This window comes from Hypanus sabinus, chromosome 20 (genome assembly GCF_030144855.1).
Source record: "Hypanus sabinus isolate sHypSab1 chromosome 20, sHypSab1.hap1, whole genome shotgun sequence".
Classification (NCBI taxonomy): Eukaryota; Metazoa; Chordata; class Chondrichthyes; order Myliobatiformes; family Dasyatidae; genus Hypanus; species Hypanus sabinus.
This window is the reverse complement of record NC_082725.1, coordinates 34,359,233-34,378,351: the sequence shown is the minus strand read 5'-3', so window position 1 is coordinate 34,378,351 and position 19,119 is coordinate 34,359,233. Positions and strand designations below refer to the sequence as shown.

The following is a 19,119-nucleotide window of genomic DNA, read 5'->3' as shown; positions in this document are numbered from 1 at the left end:
GGCCATTCTCCTGTGAACTTTTTCATTAATGAGGTGTTTTTGCCCGCAGACTGCTGTTTAGTGAATGTTTGTTCTTGTTTTTATTTTGCATCATGCTCTAAACTCTAGAGACTGTTGTGTGTTCCAAAAGATCTGCAGTTTGAGATGCTCAAACCACTACATCTGGTACCAAATATCAATCACTTAGATCGTAGTTAGATCACTTAAAGTCACTTAGATTGCATATCTTCCTAGTTTGGACGTTTGGTCTGAATGACGAAACCTCTGGACCATGTCTACATGCTTTTATGCATTAGGCTGCTGCCAGATGACTGGCTGATTAGATATTGGCATCAGTGATCCAGTTTATCTAATAAAGTAGCCATTGAATTACAAGTTATCATAAAGACCTTAATCTTTCTATCAACAAGGAAGGTGACAGGTGATGTTTGCAGCCAACCTTACAGAGGAGTTATCAAGCAAACGTATCTTCTTGTCACAAAGTAAACCAGGATAGGAAAACAAAGAGAATATAATTTCAATTGAAAGTGGGAAAAATATTTTTTTAAAAAACTACGGAATCTAGAAATGCACAGTAGTTTAATTGACATTCTTTTTAAAGAAAGAAAAATTGGGTTGTGCTGGAAAGGGTTTTCATTCATTTTCTGCCAAACACTTGTTATGCATTTGAATTATTTTCCCATTTTAAACATGACAGTTATTAATTAATCGATATGCTTTTGTGTTTAATAGTAAAATAATGTTCCAGAACCAGATGCATTTCCGAAGTTCAAAAAGATTTGAACAATCCCACTTACCTATGGCTCCGCCTGCTTCATTCCAGAGTAAATAAGCCCAGCCTATCCCATCTCTCCCCATTACTAGAATCCCAGTGGCAGCAAAATGCAAACTATATTTGTTTGGTGATTGTAATATCAATCACCCAAAAAATGATATTCAATGCCTATAAAAAGTACTCATTCCCCCCCCCACCCCCCCCCCCGGAAATTTCCATGTTTGATTATTTTACAACAGTGGATTTGACATTTTTTTCACACTGATCAACAGAAAAAGACATTTTCGTGTCAAAGGCTGATCCATTTCATTGTGGCTGGTCTATTTTCCCTCTCAGCCCCAATCTTCGGTCACGGTTAACAGGATGGCACAATGGCAGGTCTGGAGGGGGATCAACTCATTCACAACCAGTCCCATACGAACATTAATCCTTGTTGCTCTCTGAAGTGCCCTAGTAAGTTAAGGTGATGTAGCAAAGTGGGAGTAGTTTGGCCACACCTTGTTCGAAGGCTGGAAATGTAACTTTCAGATGCTACTACCAGTAGCTTCTGGAATTTGGGGTGGGGAGTAATTATCAGTTTAAAAAAAAATTACAAAAATAACGGAACTTTTACAAGCGCATAAAATACAGTATTTGCAATCTAACATAACCATTTTTCTGAATGGATGTATTGCAGATGAGCCTGAAACATGAAGATGGAGATGATGATGTTAGTATGAATGGTCGGAAAGATAGGCGAAGATCAAGCCTTGGTTCGAATGAACGGCGTGGCTTAGAACGACGGAGAAGTCGGAGGCATTCTATCCAGAATATCAAAAGTTCGTTGTCTGCCCCTGCCAGCCCAAGCAGTCCATTGCCTGGACATTTAAGTCCACACTTCATGTCACCCAGTGGTCAGAGACTTGAAGAACTCAATGAAAAGTAAGTTTTCTTCAAAAACTAAAGTGCTGAAACTGCATTGAGGTGTGCCCTTGTGACTCTGGGTTTAATTGTGAAGCAGTCTTTGCATTATGCTTTCCTGCAACATTAATTCTCATTTATATTATTCAGCAATGGGTTTCACCTTGTCATTATTTACTGTATTACAGTTGATTTAGGGTAAATGGGTTTATTTTTAATAAGTTTTGAGGAAAGCATTCAGCAGCTACTAAGTGATATTGTAGAAGATCACAGACCTGCTCTGTTGCCGAATTTGCACGAATTCTCTCTGGTTTAATTGTTCTCTTCTGTTGAATGGTGCTGAGGAATCTGCTTCACTAGAAAAAAGCACAATTTAAAATATCACCCATCCAAAAAGCCTGGGAATATAACTGATTATGAAATGTGATATGATGTACAAGGTGCTGAAATAGATTAATGGATTTGCTTGCATTAATCTGGAGTGAATGAAAATAGTTTGCTTTGGGCAATTGGATCATTCATGGAAGAAATTGTTGAAGCTGTGAATGAAGTCTTGAACAATGTCATCTCTTTGATTTGACTTCTGGAAAGGAAAACGTAGAAGTTATGTCTAGGGCAGGGGTTCCCAAACTGGGGGACACAGATCCTTTGGTTAATGGCAGGATCATGGCATTAAAAAGGTTGGGAACCACTGATCTAGGGTAATTTTTCAGATTTCCACTAACCATAATGGTAATGAAGATAACCACTGCTAAAACAATGGGTTAAATTGCAACATGTTTTGGATAGCCACAAGCATCTTCTGGCAGTGTGAAGTTTTTCTTTTTAGGCTGATATGACAATGGCTAATGAGATCATGTGGCTGTCAAAATGAAGCCTCTCATTTCACTCAGATTGCATTTTAAAAGTGGCTGGATCAGGACCATGCTAAGTGTACTTGGATTACATCTGCATCCATTTCTCCTTGGACCTGAATGGAAAGTCACATCCGCTATGTTTCAAAATCTTTTAACACCCTAAAGTTCTGTAGTTACAATTCAGAAGGAATTTAGTTGTATTCTGTAGGAAGTACTTGCCTAAATTCTGACAACCCAAATGCAAAATCCCAACCCTTGGTATCATGTTAATGTCTGATTTCGTCTCTATTACTCGTTTTTAACGTTATTGCTACTGTGTGCAGCAGCGATGTAGTTCAGCACAGCATGACCAGCCAGCCCAATGAAGCAAGCCCCTCTGATGATGTATTTGAAGGCATTCACACACCGTTTAATGAGTGAGTACAGGAGCTGCATTCGATTGCATGGTTGCAGCTGGGTCACTTTTCTGCTCATTGTGCTTCACCTGCTTTGGGAATGGCAGGCTGACGTGGAGAGTTTTCATTTCTGGGCATGCTGTGAGCAAAATACCTTTGTACATTTTCTCCATTTTTGTCTGAATTTTTGTGGATTATAATGAAGGCAGGTCTCCCGGAAGCACACATGTGCTGTGATTTTTCTGCAGCTTACTGTTTCCATAACATCTCAGGTGCTTTTATTAATAGTGCATCTCTGTGCAACCTGCGGTGGATGCTGCAAATAGCTCATTTTCAAGCAGGTCCAATTAAATAGCTCACTGATCAAAGATATACTTTTACTGGGCCTCTTTCCTATAGCACTTCATTTGGCCTTTGCCTATCTACTCTCATTTGTATTGTCGCTTGCTCCATATAGCTTCCGCCTTATTTACTCTTTATCAATTCCTTCCACTTTATAACCTTTCCTTCTGTCTACTCCTGTGGTGAAATGAGGTGTAAATGTGCTCACTGATGCATTCAAGTAGTAACAGCCATATAATTTGGACATTCCTCCAAATGCTTTAAAGCTATGTGAATGGCAGGAAGCATCTTCTCTTCAAATGCATTTTCTTTTGCCTGCCCACAGTACAGAAGGTAGCTTCTAATTCCCTGTCCTTCTCTCTTTCTGCTTTATGCTGCTGTGTGTGGGGTCTTGACATGTTACTGCTGTGATATGAATTAAAAAGTAAACAAGAAAATAAAAACATTTGTGAAGAGTGGCAGCTAGGCAGCATAATTCAATAAAACAGGTATCTGAACCCTTTTGCCATATAGAAAGATTTGGACTATTGTTTTTTCAACAGCTGTTTAAGGATGCAATTAATATCATTTGCTTGTGGAAGTTTTGCTGATCTTGAACTACTCCTGAACTCTGGTGAACAATTGGTCTTTGCAGAAAGAATAAATGTTATTGGCCAGAGGATGAAAGTTGTCCAGCTACTGTTTCAAGCAGAGTTTGCAGCTGAGGAACTGGTTAAGTGGTACTGCCTGGCTTTATCGAGGTGAAGGTTGCTTTTAAAAGGCCTATACTTTACCTGACCTAGGCATATTTGATCCCATTACTGAATGATGGAAATGGATGAGAGACGAATAATTCATTTTGTATTGAATAAATGGTTGGGTTGTGCAAAGTTAGATTTTGATTTGTAACTTCCAGCTTTGCAGGATAGTAAATGGATCCTGTAAGAAACAATAATGTTCTAAATATGCATTTATTTGAAGAAGTGAAGAAGCAGCTGGCACTAAAATCTTCAGTGTTATGGATTACATTGTGGAGGAAGTCTCCATGATTCAATTAGGTGAAGTGTCTGAAAAGAATAGAAGTCCACTTTTAAAAGTTGTTTGCTTGGTGTAGAAACGTTAAATAAATCGTTGTAAGCAGAAAGTTTTAAATCTTGAAAATGGATCAAACTGTTTGCTTAGTTGAAATGGTCTCTTTCCAGTGAAATGCTTCTGATCCAAATATTAACAGCCTCAGTTCATTGATTACTTGTATTGGTGGTTATTAGCCCAGTGCTTCTTTGCGATAGTATTTACTTGGCACATTACAAGACCACTGAGAAGAGTTCAACACTTTATCACTTTAATAACAGTTTGCTTTGGTGTTTATTTTGCTAATTAAAAAAAAACAAAGGATTGAGGTTGAATTCCACCTGCAGAATTGTCCATTTGTGGACATTGCATTAGATGGTAATTTCAACCTGAATCAATAGTGCAACCAACAGAGCTGCTGCTTCCCCACATCAGAGACCTTGGCTTAGTCCTGAGCTTCAGTTGCAGTCTGTGTGAAGACGGCACATTTGCCCTAGATGGCTGCACCTTCTTCCCACATGCCAAGGTGTCAGTGTTGGTAAGTTGACTGGCCACTGTAAATTGTCCCCAGTATATTGGTGAGTAGTAGAATCTGAAGAGAGGTGTTGATGAGAGTAATATATATGGGATAAATGTAGGATTAGCTTAACTGGGTGGTTTAATGGTCAGTATGTACTCGGGCTGAAAGGCCTATTTTAGTGCTGTATGACTCAGATCCTTTGATATAGTTCAATTATTCAAACTGTTAATTCCCATCCTCATGATCACCCCAGATATCTGCCAGCAGACTGGAAACAGCTGGTACTGGAGTCTGCTGGAGGAACTCTCCGTATCGAGCGCCCATGGGGAGGAAAGAAATTGTTTCTCTTCAACTCAAAACCTTGCAGGTTATTTGTTGTTCCACCAGTAGGTGTTTAGCAGTGCAGTTTTTGCAAAGCGTTTAATCCTCTGGTGAACCTGCTTCAAAGTGACAGATTCAAATTATACAGGAGGGTTTGATACTGATTTTAATATTGCAAGTTAAAAATCATGATGCCTGATGAAGTTGCATTGTTTTTGGGAGTGTCTGAATTATATTCAGTGTTTTTCCAACAGTTACGTCATTAGCAGCTTTCTGGGAAGCTACAAGCAATCACTAACTTGCTGCAAAATTTTCCATTATCTGCTGAAATTTGGTTGGCAGTACAGGGTAGGACGGAGAATGCTGAAGAGAATAAAAATTAAATATTGTAACCTGATGAAATCTTTCCACTGATCTTTGACAGTTTAATCTTTCCATTAACCTGACCAGTTTACTCCAAATTAGGATATGTACTATGACAAGTTATTTAATGCCCCACCATATGGAAAACTATAAGGATGTGAGAGAGAACATCAAACATAGCTGTTATTTTCTCTGGGAAGGTTTACATTAAAACAAATATAAGAAATGGTTACCTTCAGCTCCCCATCTCAAATATCTATTTTCTGAAACCTATTGAAAGAAAATGGGTTGAGACCCTTTGTTGCAATCAGGAATTGTTTATTCTAGTGCCCCGATGCTTCCCTTGAAGGCCGTAGAGTTCTTGCACAGAGCAGTCATAGAACTTAAGAGAGGATTAGCCTTATTAATGGATCTGATGAGGGGTTATCAAACTGAAGCTTGTCTTGAGAGTTTGCAGTGATATTTTTTGTCGTTCTCTTGTTCCATTGGATTACAGGACACAAGTGACTTGGAAAGGCAGAAATAACCAAGCAGCTTGCATGGTTGAACCCATTCTTGATTTGGAGTGCACAATGGATCCCTCAAACCTCTTGGTTAAAGTTCTTTATGGCTAAACAACCAGTAGTCACTTCCTGCTGGGACTTGTAAAACTTTACTTCCATCCTGGAATTTCAGCTGTTCTATTTCCAACTTGACTCCAGATATGGGATGGCTTATTTAGGAAATCACAATTTCAGCTACTTTGATCATGAAGCCAAGGCCAAGTGAATCCCACAGCAGCCATAAAGCATTGACACAAATTTTATTTGTTTCACCTCATAACAGCAGGTTGCAAACACATGTTGTAGAGCTTGGCCTCAATGTAATGTATACTTGCAAACTCCATTATAAGTGTGTGAGACTCCAAACAAAAACCTCTGCCACAACTTGGAGCGACCAAGCATGCTGTGCACTTTCTATCTCAGCAGCAATTGTGGATGGAAAAGAGCACTAACATTTTCCAGTGGCCTGCAATCATGATGTCTACTGGAGTGTGTGAGATAGATTGTTTTAAATGCTCGGCACTGTCAGAGCTGAGCTTGTATTAAAACGCGAAAATTGGGTATCTTGACTTTTCTGTCTTTCCTATTATCCAGGCTATAGTAGTGATTGTAAATTTAGGTTTCATTTCCTTTTAGCCAGCCATTGGAATCCAACGCTTCTCATTTCCTTTCTGCTGTCAGCCCAATATTGGATGATGATTTGGAGACAGGGTTAGAGGATCAGCTGGAACTAAAATTGTAGAACCATATATGATGCTGCTGAGAAAGGATCAGTGAGACATTTTCCCCAAGTATTCTCAACTGTACATTCTTAGTCAGAAGCACATGAATGGAGAACGTGATTTGTGAAGTCACCGAGCTGCAATAACATGGGTAGACTTGTAGGTCAGTATTTGAACTTCAGTGAGTTAAAGATGTACCATTGTTGTGTTTTCATGAATCTAGCAGGCAATTCTTCATTAGCACTTGCTTCATGAAGAGGATTTTTAATGTATCTGAAACTTAACTAATATGTTGAGCTTTTTTCATTATTTAAGGAGAATAAGTATTTGATATTAATTGAACAGTATAAGACATAATCAAGATAAAATCAATAATATGTTAACAAAATATATTGTACTATTTACTGAAATAGTGCTGTATAACTGAACTCAGAATTAATAGGTTAGTTTTTAATTAAAGCACCAAAACTCAATTCTGATGTTTGATGCCAATCATTGGTCAATGAAGGACAGAGTCAGGCTTTAATTTCATCAATTTTCCCAACAACTATCGATTCTTTAGCCCAGACAACCTCAGTATGACCATGGATGTCTAGTCCATATAGACTTCTATCCCCTATCAAGAAGGCCTTAAAACTCTCGATTCTTTTTCTCAACAAAAGATCCAAACAGTTTCTCTCCACCACCACCCTGCTCCATCTGCCAGAAATGGCTCTTGACATCAACGATCTCTCTTCCGGCTCCTCCCATTTTATCCAAACTCGAGGGGAAGCCATAATACACCCACATGGGTTGTAGTTATGCCTGCCTTTTTATTGGCTACATGGAACAATCCATGTTCCAAGCCTTTCCTGATAATGCTCCCCAACATTTTCTGCACTACATTGATGATTGCATTGGCCCTGCTTCATGCACCCATGTTGAACTAGTGAATTTCATCAACTTTGCCCCTGACTTCCACCCCATCCTTAAATTCACTTGGTCCATTCCTGACACCTTGCTCCCCTTTCTCGATCTCTCTGTCTTCGCTTTTGGAGATAAACTGTCTACTGAAATCTTTGATAGGTCCAGCGATTCCCACAGTTATCTTGACTATACATTTTACCACCCTGTCTCTTGTCAAAATGCTATTTCCTTTTCTAAGTTTCTTCATCACCACCACACCTGTTTCCAGGATGAGCCTTTTTTTCCCCAAGACATCAGAGATATCCTCCTTCAAAGAATGGGTTTCCCATCCTCCACCATTGACACTGCCCTCACCTACATCTCTTCCATTTCCCAGACAACCACACTTGACCTATCTTCCCATCGGTTAACGGGGAAAGAGCTTATCTTGTCCTCACCTAGCACCCCATGAGCCTCCACATTCAACATATTTTCTGGAACTTCTGCCATCTCAACAGAATCATACTATCAAACACATCTTTACTTCCACCCACTTTTTGCTTTCCACTCATCCCCACTTCCCACTAATCTCTCTCCTGGCACATATCCCTGCAAGCAAGAGAAACGTGCACATTCACCTCCTTCCCCACCTTCATTCAGGGCCCCAAACAGTCCTTCCAGATGAGACACATTTCACCTGTGAGTCAGTTGTGGTCACCTAATACATCCAGTGCTCTGGATGTGGCCTCCTCTCCATTGGTGAAATTAGACGGAAATTAGGCAGTTATTTTGTCAAGCACTTCCACTCCATCTGCTAAAAGCAGAATTTCCCGGTGGCCAATCATTTTAATTCCTATCCCCAAAACCTGTTCTGAAATGTTAGTCCTCTTCTGCCAAGATGAGGCCACTCTCAGGGTGGAGGAGCAACACCTCGTATTCCATTTAGGTAGCCTCCAACCTGATGGCATTAACGTCAAATAATCCTTCCTGTACTTTTTTTCTTTTTCCTTCTTCCCCCACCCCCCTCTTCTTTTCCCCAGTCTGGCCTGTTAACACTTTTCTTCACCTGCCTATCATTTCCCCCTGGTGCCCTTCCCCTTCCTCTTTCTCTTTCTCCTATGGTCCTCACTCCTCTCCTATCAGATTTCTTATTATCCAGCCCTTTCCCTCCTGGCTTCACCTGACACCTTCTAGTTTGATCTCCTTCCTCTCCCCTCAACATTTTATTCTGGCGTCTTCCCCCTTCCTTTCCAATCCTGATGAAGTTTGAAAACTCTTGACTGTTTATCCATTTTCATAAATGCTGCCTGACATGTTGAGTTCCTCCAGTATTTTTGTGTGTGTTACTCTGGATTTCCTGCATCTGCAGAATCTCCTCTGTTTACATTCAATTATTCAACTTAAGAAAAGCTGATAGAATTTCAAGTGAATCAATTTTAACATCTGATACAGCTAAAATTAAGAATACACTAAAAAAAGATGGTATAATATTACCCAAAGGGCAGCAATTATATTTGATTCACACACACACATATATATAGCAACTTCCCAAATTATTTGGAAACTCTATATAATATGCATAATTAGAGTTCATTGTCTGAGTTTTCCTTGTATTCTTGGGGCTTAATTATTACTGAACTTTAAAACAATATCCATGAAATGTGAGGGGAAATGGCCATTATAAAGAGAAAGATGTGCTTTCATCCCTGTTTACATATAACTGTTAAGCATATGAAGATATCACAGTAGTTAAGTTACCAGACCAGAAAAAGCTACTGGATTGTCATAAGATCCCATCTCGTTCACTAATGTCATCGGGGAGAAAACCAAGCTGACCTAATTGTGACTACAGACGTATCAGTGTGTTAAATTTTTTTTGGAGTACTCTCTGAGCAAGCTACTTATTCAAAGGCATGGCCAAGAAGTGCCAGTCTCTCTGACAATGCCCAAGGGTAAATAATATTTTAAAAATCCTTAATGACAGAAATTAAAGCAGCCCAAACAAAATTTTGACATGTAAATCATGAATTATCAAAGGAATCTAGTAGAAATTTCTGATCATATTGGGAGGAATGGTTAGGGCTATAGAACTAATAACACAAGAGCCCAAACTTTTTTTGCATAAGAATGGTCATCTCCACTCACATTCCCAGACCCTCACTCACTGAAATTCCCTGACAATAAAGTCCTGCTTCCAGCTTTTATGCCTTAGTAAGTTATAAAGACTTTGAAGTTTATCTCGCTATTGTGTGACTTCACAAGCATTTAGCAGCAATGAAAAATATTTTAAAATGTAGAACCAGACCTAATCTAGTACAGAAATCATCATTAAAAAATATTCTCCATGACTTTGCATTTTCTTTGGAGTAACTGTAAGCTAACGAGCAACTGGCACAACTGTATTTTAAGATGACAGCTTTTCATCTTGCTGGGCTGTGTAACATTTCCTGCCATCTCAGCATATAGACTTGGAGAGAGTGGGAGCGTAGGAAGGAGCAGTGGTTTACCTGGCATAGATCAGGCTTCAACTGGCCATTTTTCTTTCTATATTATTAATCAATTAACACAGAATGTTATTCTCCTAAAACTATGGTAGAATTATTCTTCATGGTTCTATGTATACTTTGGTCTACACTTTGCAACACCCCACACAGAACTACTGGCATTTACTAATACAAAATGCAGTAAGCTGGAGACTCCTGAGTCAATGTAAGAATCCCATATCCAGTGGTTGTATTCCAGTCCCATTTTTCATCTGATGAATTCAGTATTGAACCCAACAGTGGAGCAGGAGCTTAAAGAAATTTCCTCACACTTCCATTAGAGGATCTCAGCACTGCATTAAATCTGTACTAGATCAGGTCTGATATTAAATTTTAAGATACTTTGCTGCTAAATGCTTGTGAATTCTATGTATATTGGTATATACTGCATGACAACGAAAGATGTCCAAGTGCTTCTCAATCCGATGTGTAATATTTTACGCAAACACGAGGAAATCTGCAGATGCCGGAAATTCAAGCAATACCCACAAAATGCTGGTGGAACATAGCAGGCCAGGCAGCATCTATAATGAGAAGCACTGTCGATGTTTTGGGCTAAGACCCTTCATCAGGACTAATGGAAAAAAGAGATAGTAAGAGATTTGAAAGTGGGAGGGGGAGGAGGAGACCCAAAATGATAGGAAAAGACAGGAGGGGGAGGGATGAGGCTTCTAAGAGCTGGGAAGTTGATTGGCAAAAGCGATACAAGGCTGGAGAAGGGGGAGTATCATGGGACGGAAGGCCTTGGAAGAAAGAAAGGGGGAGGGGAGCACCAGAGGAAGATAGAGAACAGGCACAGAGTTATTGTGAGAGGGAGGGGGGGAGAGAGAGGGAGGGAGGGGGAGTAAATAAATAAGGATGGGGTAAGAAGGGGAGGAGGGGCATTAACAGAAGTTAGAGAAATCAGTTTTCATGCCATCAGGTTGGAGGCTACCCAGATGGAATATAATGTGTTGTTCCTCCAACCTGAGTGTGGCTTCATCTCGATAGTAGAGGCCATGGATTGACATGTCGGAATGGTAATGGGAACGTGGAATTAAAATGTGTGGCCACTGGGAGATCCTGCTTCCTCTGGTGGACAGAGCATAGGTGTTCAGCGAAATGGTCTCCTAGTCTGCGTCAGGTCTCACCAATATATAGAAGGCCACACCGAAAGCACCGGGCACAGTATACCACACCAGCCGACTCACAGGTGAGTGTCGCCTCACCTGGAAGGACTGTCTGGGGCCCTGAATGGTGGTGAGGGAGGAAGTGTAAGGGCAGATGTAGCACTTGTTACGCTTACCAGGATAAGTGCCAGGAGGGAGATCGGTGGAAGGGATGTCAGGGGGGGGGGACGAATGGACAAGGGAGTCACTTAGGGAGTGATCCCTGTGGAAAGGAGGAAGTGGGTGGAAGGGAAAGATGTACTTGGTGGTGGGATTCCGTTGGAGCTGGCAGAAGTTATGGAGAATTATATGTTGGACACGGAGGCTGGTGGGGTGGTAGGTGATGACAAGAGGAACACTATCCCTAGTGAGGTGGCAGGAGGATGGGGTGAGAGCAGATGTGCGTGAAATGGGAGAGGTGCGTTTGAGGGCAGGGTTGATGGTGGAGGAAGGGAAGCCCGTTCCTTTAAAAAAGGAAGACATCTCCTTTGTCCTGGAATAAAAAGCCTCGTTCTGAGGTACAGACTGGGAGACCCTTTTGCTGAACTCCTGTGAGTCTGCTGGTGTGATATACTGTGTCCGGTGCTCCCGGTGTGGCCTTCTATATATTGGTGAGACCCGATGCAGACTAGGAGACCGTTTTGCTGAACAACTACGCTCTGTCCGCCAGAGGAAGCAGGATCTCCCAGTGGCCACAGACTTTAATTCCCCGTACCATTACCATCCCGATATGTCAATCCATGGCCTCCTCTACTGTCGAGATGAAGCCACACTCAGGTTGGAGGAACCTCATATTCAGTCTGGGTAGCCGCCAACCTGATGACATGAATATTGATTTCTCTAACTTCCGTTAACGCCCCTCCTCCCCTTCGTACCCCATCCCTATTTATTTATATTTTATATATTTTTTTCCTCTCTCTTTCCCTCGCACAATAACTGCATGCCTGTTCTCCATCTTCCTCTGGTGCTTCCCTCCCCCTTTCTTTCTTTCAAGGTCTTCCGTCCTATGATACTCCCCCTTCTCCAGCCTTGTATCGCTTTTGCCAATCAACTTCCCAGCTCTTAGAAGCCTCATCCCTCCTCCTCCTGTCTTCTCCTATCATTTCGGGTCTCCTCCTCCCCCTCCCACTTTCAAATCTCTTACTATTGCTTTTTTCCATTAGTCCTGACGAAGGGTCTCGACCCAAAATGTCGACTATACTTCTTCCTGTAGATGCTGCCTGGCCTGCTGCATTCTACCAGCATTTTGTGTGTGTTGTGTAATATTTTAGAAGTCTTAATATCCCTAAAGTTTAAATTGCAAGACAAAAGGAATTGGGAACTGAGAAATGAATGAAGGCATGTTGACTTTGCAGTGGAGTTTGGAAACTACAGGGAATCCTATTTGTGTATGCATTAGGACAAATAATATCTCAATCCATTTCTGGTTGAAATAAATATGTTTTAAAATAAGAAGCAGGATGTTTGATGGAGGTGCACATGAATTATTTTTAACTTAAATTTCTCTGCTCAAATATTATAGGAGTTCAATTTTCCAGCACTTCCAAGTACACTTCTGTGGCCTAATGGATAAATTAACTACAGTTTGGTTTGCGTAGGTTTCTGGCACAGAACTGGTCAAAGTAAGATTTAGATTTTCCATTTTGATCACCATGTGTTCCAGAGACAAGTTCAGACTGCTGACTCTATTGTTCTTCTTTGTCCTCTGTAAAATTCACTCCTTTGGTTATGCAGGGAATATGATAGAAAATACTTCAGAGAATGGAAAATAGAATAGAAACTTAACTGCAAAGTCCTTCACAGTTACTTCAAAGAGTTTTCCTAATCTGTTCCTTCACATTTTCTGATCTGCATTGCTAGGAATAACTGTCTCTATTGTTGACTTGTGTGGACTTCTCAGTTAAAAAAACATTTATTTGCTTAAATCTGAATTGATAACAGCCTTAGATTGTTCCACTTAAAATGTAAATGAAACCTTGCATAAACTTTAAATACTTTTTTTCAAAATTGTCTGTCCCTCCCCTCCCCACTCCTACCGCCTTTTTGATTCCCCAGCCTCTCCTCCTAGATTACTCTGAATATGAATTAAAGGCTTATTTTGTGAACCACATTTAATTCAAAGGCTTTCAGATATATGAAATCGTTAAAAGGATCAATTTCAACTGCATCAGCTCCACCTCCATTCCAGATCATCTCATTATACAGGGCCTTTTATTCAATTCAGAGATTTTCACTCTTCAGGCCCTTTGGTTCTGATGCAGAGACTCTTATTAATCAGATCACATGACTCCACTTTTCAATTAGTGAGGTCACTTTATTTCAATACAGAAATTTCCATTATTCATTTTTCTTGGCTCAGTTTCCTTTCTGTAATGCATGTACTACTGAGAAATAAGTTGCTATCTTTATCTTTAATCAGCATCTTTATTTTTGGGATTAAGGATGTCAGACTGCCCAGTCATACATGACCATCTATGTCGATTTTTGTATAATGTTTCCTGTTCTACACTTTGGAAACAGGCCATTCGGCCCACCGAGTCAACTTTGACCATTGAATGTCCCATTTCAGATACAGATTTAGATTTATTTATTACATGTACTTTGAATACCAGCAAGCAAGTGAATCTCAGGGTGGTATATGATGACGTATGCGCACTTTGATAATAAATTTACTTTGAGTTTTGAAGCATACAGTGAAATACATCGTTGGCATTAACAACCAACCCATCTGACGATACACTTTTCCCACATGTCCTGGTGCCAACACCTCATACCCACAGTGTTCAGCAGAACAACACAGGCACCAAAAAAATAACAGTAAAGCAAGCCCACTTCCCACCCTCTCACCAGTCCACTCAGAAATTCAAGCTGCCTTTGTTCCAAACTCTCAGACTTGCAGCATTGGGCCTCCAACCTCCAGTCCCTTTAGGGTTAGTCCATTTACTCTAACCCTTTTTAAAACACCTTCTCATATTCTTTTTAGCCGGTCCTGGATTCTACCATCCAGTGACACAATGGTCACAGTCGGGGCAAATTGTGGTGGCCAATTAACCTACTAACTCATATACCTTTGGTATTTAAGAGGAAACTAGAGCAGCTGATGGAAGCCTACATGTGCAAATATCAAACCGACAGCATCCAAGGTTAGAATGAGCCCAAGCCTCTGGTGCCACAAGACAGTGCTCTGCCAGATGCTCCATTGTGTTGGTCTAAAGTGCTACTATAAATAATGCTGTCAAATTTACTTTGATTCAAAGGCATCATTTAAAGAATTGTTCTCTTCTCTTTCCAGAAACCAAAATGTAGAGTTTATAAACATTTGAAAAAGAGCCATTATCAATAGATTTGTTAGAATCTTATTGAAACAAAAGAGCTTGTTCGAACCTCATCATAATGTTTGGTTTACTTTTCAAAATCTGATTTAGCAGTGATTATGCAGTTGACAGTGGCAGATGTGCCTTTTTACTTCAACTACATACCTCCACCAATAACGTAATACATACATTGGATAAATATGGATTGGTCCCAATGCATTGGCAGCAATGCTTTCAAATTTAGGTATTCTGACAATGTGACAAAATTCAAAGCGATAAACTTCTGGTAATGCCCCACATCCTCAACTCCTTCACTATTTCCCATCCCCTTTTCCCTCCCTCAAATTATCTCCTTGTCTGCCCATCGCCTTCCTAAGATACTCCTCCCCCTTCTCTCTCTTCCATGGCCTTCTGTCTTTTTTACCAACCAACTTCCCAGTTCTTTACTTCATCCCTCCCCCTCCAGGTTACACCTATCACCTGTGTTTATCTGTTCACTCCCGCACCTTTCAAATTTACTCATCGACTCTTTTCTCCAGTCCTGCCGAAGGGTTTCGGCCCAAATAATCAACTGTACTCTTTTCCTAGATGCTGTCTGGCCTGCAGAGTTCCTCCAGCATTTTGTGTGCGTGTGTTGCTTGGATTTCCAGCATCTGTAGATTTTCTCTTGTTTGTGACAAAATTCACTCAGTGGTTTTGTTCAAATGGCACCATGGGCTGATCATGAGAGACAAGCAGGGAAGGTCAGTGTGGGAGCACTCTTAGGTCATAGGTCACAGGTACATTCCCATTCATTTTGGAAGTTACCATCGCTAATGTTTAATTCCAAACTTAGGTGCAGGTTTTAAGATGATCATCTGTAGAATATCACACCTGGAAACTACAACAGTCAAATATATCCGGAAGCTGCCTGGTAACTTAATGTTTTTGATTACATAGCGAAGAACTAGCATAGACACAATGCTCTAACTGAATTACAAAATTCTAGAGTTCTGCCTCTGAATGTAAACATGGTAAATCTGTCATTACAGCTGCTAAACATAGCATAATTGAAAATGTCTTTCTGCATCTGCTTTGCTGAATTTTATTTTGCTTCAGCTATGACTCTAAATTTCTGGGAGTCCATTTCTGAACCTTCCTATTGCTTCTGCTTTCCAGCTCCCCAAGTGAGAGAGTCAGCATTTCTTTGCCCTTCCTGTCTTTTCTAAATTTGTTGACAGATGGAAGTCCTTCACATTCTGTTTTAATGTTGTCCATATTACAAATATTTGTCATCTTAAGAATCTCTGATTGCAACAGACCAATGACCTTAAAAAATTTTGCATGCCATCATTCCAGTCTGCTTTGTAAAAGCTATCCAATTTTTAGCTTGGTTCAACCCGTATCCAAGAGGATTATATTTGGCTACTCAATAACAATGGGATTGTTGCTTACTTATGGAAACTTTATAAAATTACCATCTTTTAAATTTGTTAGTTTACTCCACGATTACCAATATGACTTTCAGGATAGAGTAGGTCATGCAATTTTTTTGCCCTGGGACAGCTTATTGAATTGCAGGTCTTTGACAAAGTTAAAGCATTCTCAACTTCACAAAAGTTCTTTATATAACACTAAATCTATGCCCTTCAGCCACACATTATCAAACTAACCTCATTTTAGGTCTTTACTTCCATTAACATCTCCAATGATATATTCCACTGAATGTTTAAGAGGCAGTTAGACAAAAAAAAACTTAGCAAGGAATGAACAGATATAGACCACATGCAGGCAGATGTGCATTTTAAATTGTCATCACAATTGGCACAGACATTGTGGGCAAAGGGCCTGTTCCTTGGCTGTGCTGTTCTATGTTCTAACATCAGAGCAGAAAGTTGACCTCAGTGGCATAAACGAAAGAAATGATGCCACCTCCAATCTGCGGTGTTCTGAATGCCATGTTTAACATGTAGCAGACAGGGCAGCATTTAACACATGTGATCATGGACAAATTTCTACCCCTTGTTTAAAAATCAATTCATCAAGCAAGTCAGCCTAAGGAAGAAGCAGGATAGAACCTGTGTATGATTAAATTCTATGGGGGCAGCCAAGAAGCTTTCAAAAACAATTTAAATAAAACTGCAAAATATATCAACTGTCGTGTCTTAAAGTAAACATGGTTAATGTACATTAAGATTTTTTTTGCATAAAATCCCATGGGAGAGCCATAAAGTATTATATCGGAATAACTTTTTCAAAGCTCGGTGAAAGATTTGTGCTCTAATGAAGGGATTAGCAGAAGAAGATACTAATGTTAAGCTTGCATATTGAACTAAGTAAGTTATTAGTAAGTTTGGCAAACAGCACAGAGCAGCAGTCAGCAATGCAAATGGAATGTTGAAGCATATAACCAAAACAGGAGAGTACAAGTCTGAGGTTGCTGTTTTAATACTTGTATCTTCTGATTAGATGCCCATTTGATTACAAAATTGCATGTTGTCAGACACAAAGGAGACATTCAATTCTTGGTAGTAGTGCTGTGAAGAATCTCAAGGCTGATCTCCAGAGCTAAAGATATGCCAGGTCCGGGAAAAGTGATAACAAAACAGTGTGCAGGTTTGAGCAGGAAGTGTAAAAAAACTATTACTTAGGGTCAAAGAATTGTACACGCAATTGGAACTTCTGGCCATGCTGACCTTTAGCCCATCTAAATACACTTGCCTGTGTTAGATCCCTATTCTTCTATTCCTTATTATACAAATGTCTAACTAAATAGAAATTATATTTGATTCTACCACCTTCTCCGGCCATGCGCTAGAGAAATCAATTACTTACTGTCCAAAAAAATTACTTCTCAGATCCCCTTTAATACTGCTACCTTTCACCTTAAACCTATGCTTTCATGCTTTTGATACCCCAGCTGTCACTTAGTCCTCAACAGCAGGGCAAGTGTACATCAGTTTAAACTGGAAAGAGTAAATGTTGGAAGATTTAACAGCATAAAGGACTAAAACAGTAATGTGTGAATACCATGAAATGGGTTGATTGCTATGCTAGTTGGATGAGCTAATAAGAGTGGAATTGGTATTTCTCATCCATCTTGATCTTTTTTAATATGCTTTGGACAGGATCAGTGACATATTTCAACAGGGGGGGAGAATAAACATCTTTCTTACATTATGCCCACTTTCTTTCTCTTCACTGTTCCTTCTCCTCCTTCATATTTCCCTCTTTTTCCTTCACCCACTGCTCTTCTCTCCCTCACCCAATTCCCTCTCATTTCCTTCACCTTCCTAGGCAGCTTCCTATGCCTTGCCTACCACCTCCCCTCTCTTGCCTGTACATTCGCTGCTTTTTCCATTTGTTTTGCTTTCCCTCCCTTTTGCTGTACTTTCCTTGCTCTCCCCAATCTGCTGTCCCTCCCCCTTTCCCGTTTCCTTTTCTGTCATAACTAATATTGCTATTTTAAGCTTTCCTGCAAAGTTATTGAGCATTAAGCATTGTCTTTGCCCCTGTCTCCCTCTATTCTTAGTTATGTCTATAGACTCTCAGTCTTTTCAGAGTTCAGATGCAATGGCTCCTTATTTCTATCCAATACTTTCCTCTTGTGGTATTTCGACCTTTGAAAATATGTTATCTCTGGATTTTTGTCTTGAATTAATTCTCTCCATTCCATTGTTTTAAGCCATGGCATTCTTCATGCTGCAGGACTTAATCCTTCATTTTCGATTTTTCTCCCACAGCAACAAATGTTGCTGTGTTATAAATATATTGCTTTATTGTTAGTGGCACAATGAATATAATGGTAACTGTTTCTCACATTTTCCATGAATCCACCACCCACGTCCTTGCACCATGCTTTCTCCTGAGATGCTTGGCCCACCTGGCCTTCAACCCTCCTTTCATCTGCTCAGAAAACCCTCCCCCCATTTGAACTTACAAGTATTGCCTCATCCTGCAACCTTCCTTTTGTACCAAATTTCTCTGAATGTTTTGTTACATCCCAAACTCATATTCATCACATCCAGAACACCTGTATTAGGGATTCCACCCGTCATAATACCAAAGTAGCTTTAATCTGATTCTCTCATGGTACTCTGTATGATTGATGCTAAATTTATCTGCTTCTTAGAGTCATAGAGTGCCATGAAACTGAAGCAGGCCCTTTGATCCAACTAGTTCATGCTGAACTGGTCTTCAATCAAATCAAATCAAGTTTAATTATCATTCAACCATATATAAATACAGCCAGACGTAACAGCATTCCTCTGGGGCCAAAGTTGAAAACATACACAGCACATTCAGAATAGTGAGCCAAAGGTAACATAGTAACTCAAACAAAAGCATTTAGTCCAAGACCCTGAGTGACATGTCCCTCAAATTGATGGTACAGTCTCCCAGCAGTATGGAGATGAATGCAATCCAGCTTGTCATTCCACCGAACAAACATCAATGGCCAGCAC

The 19,119-nt window shown here is 40.0% G+C and overlaps 1 protein-coding gene across 3 annotated transcripts in view; it reads left to right on the top strand.

Annotated features, from left to right (window-relative positions):
* fhod3b (formin homology 2 domain containing 3b) overlaps nt 1-19,119 on the top strand; it is a 519,315-nt gene that overhangs the window by 366,971 nt on the left and 133,225 nt on the right. For 2 of the 3 annotated variants that reach the window (XM_059945318.1, XM_059945319.1), the window contains exon 10: nt 1,452-1,696. In XM_059945318.1, coding sequence (XP_059801301.1) covers nt 1,452-1,696 — 245 coding nt within the window. Of the gene's footprint in view, nt 1-1,451; nt 1,697-2,855; nt 2,949-19,119 lie in introns of all 3 variants that reach the window. The other variant, XM_059945317.1, reaches the window with a different exon arrangement.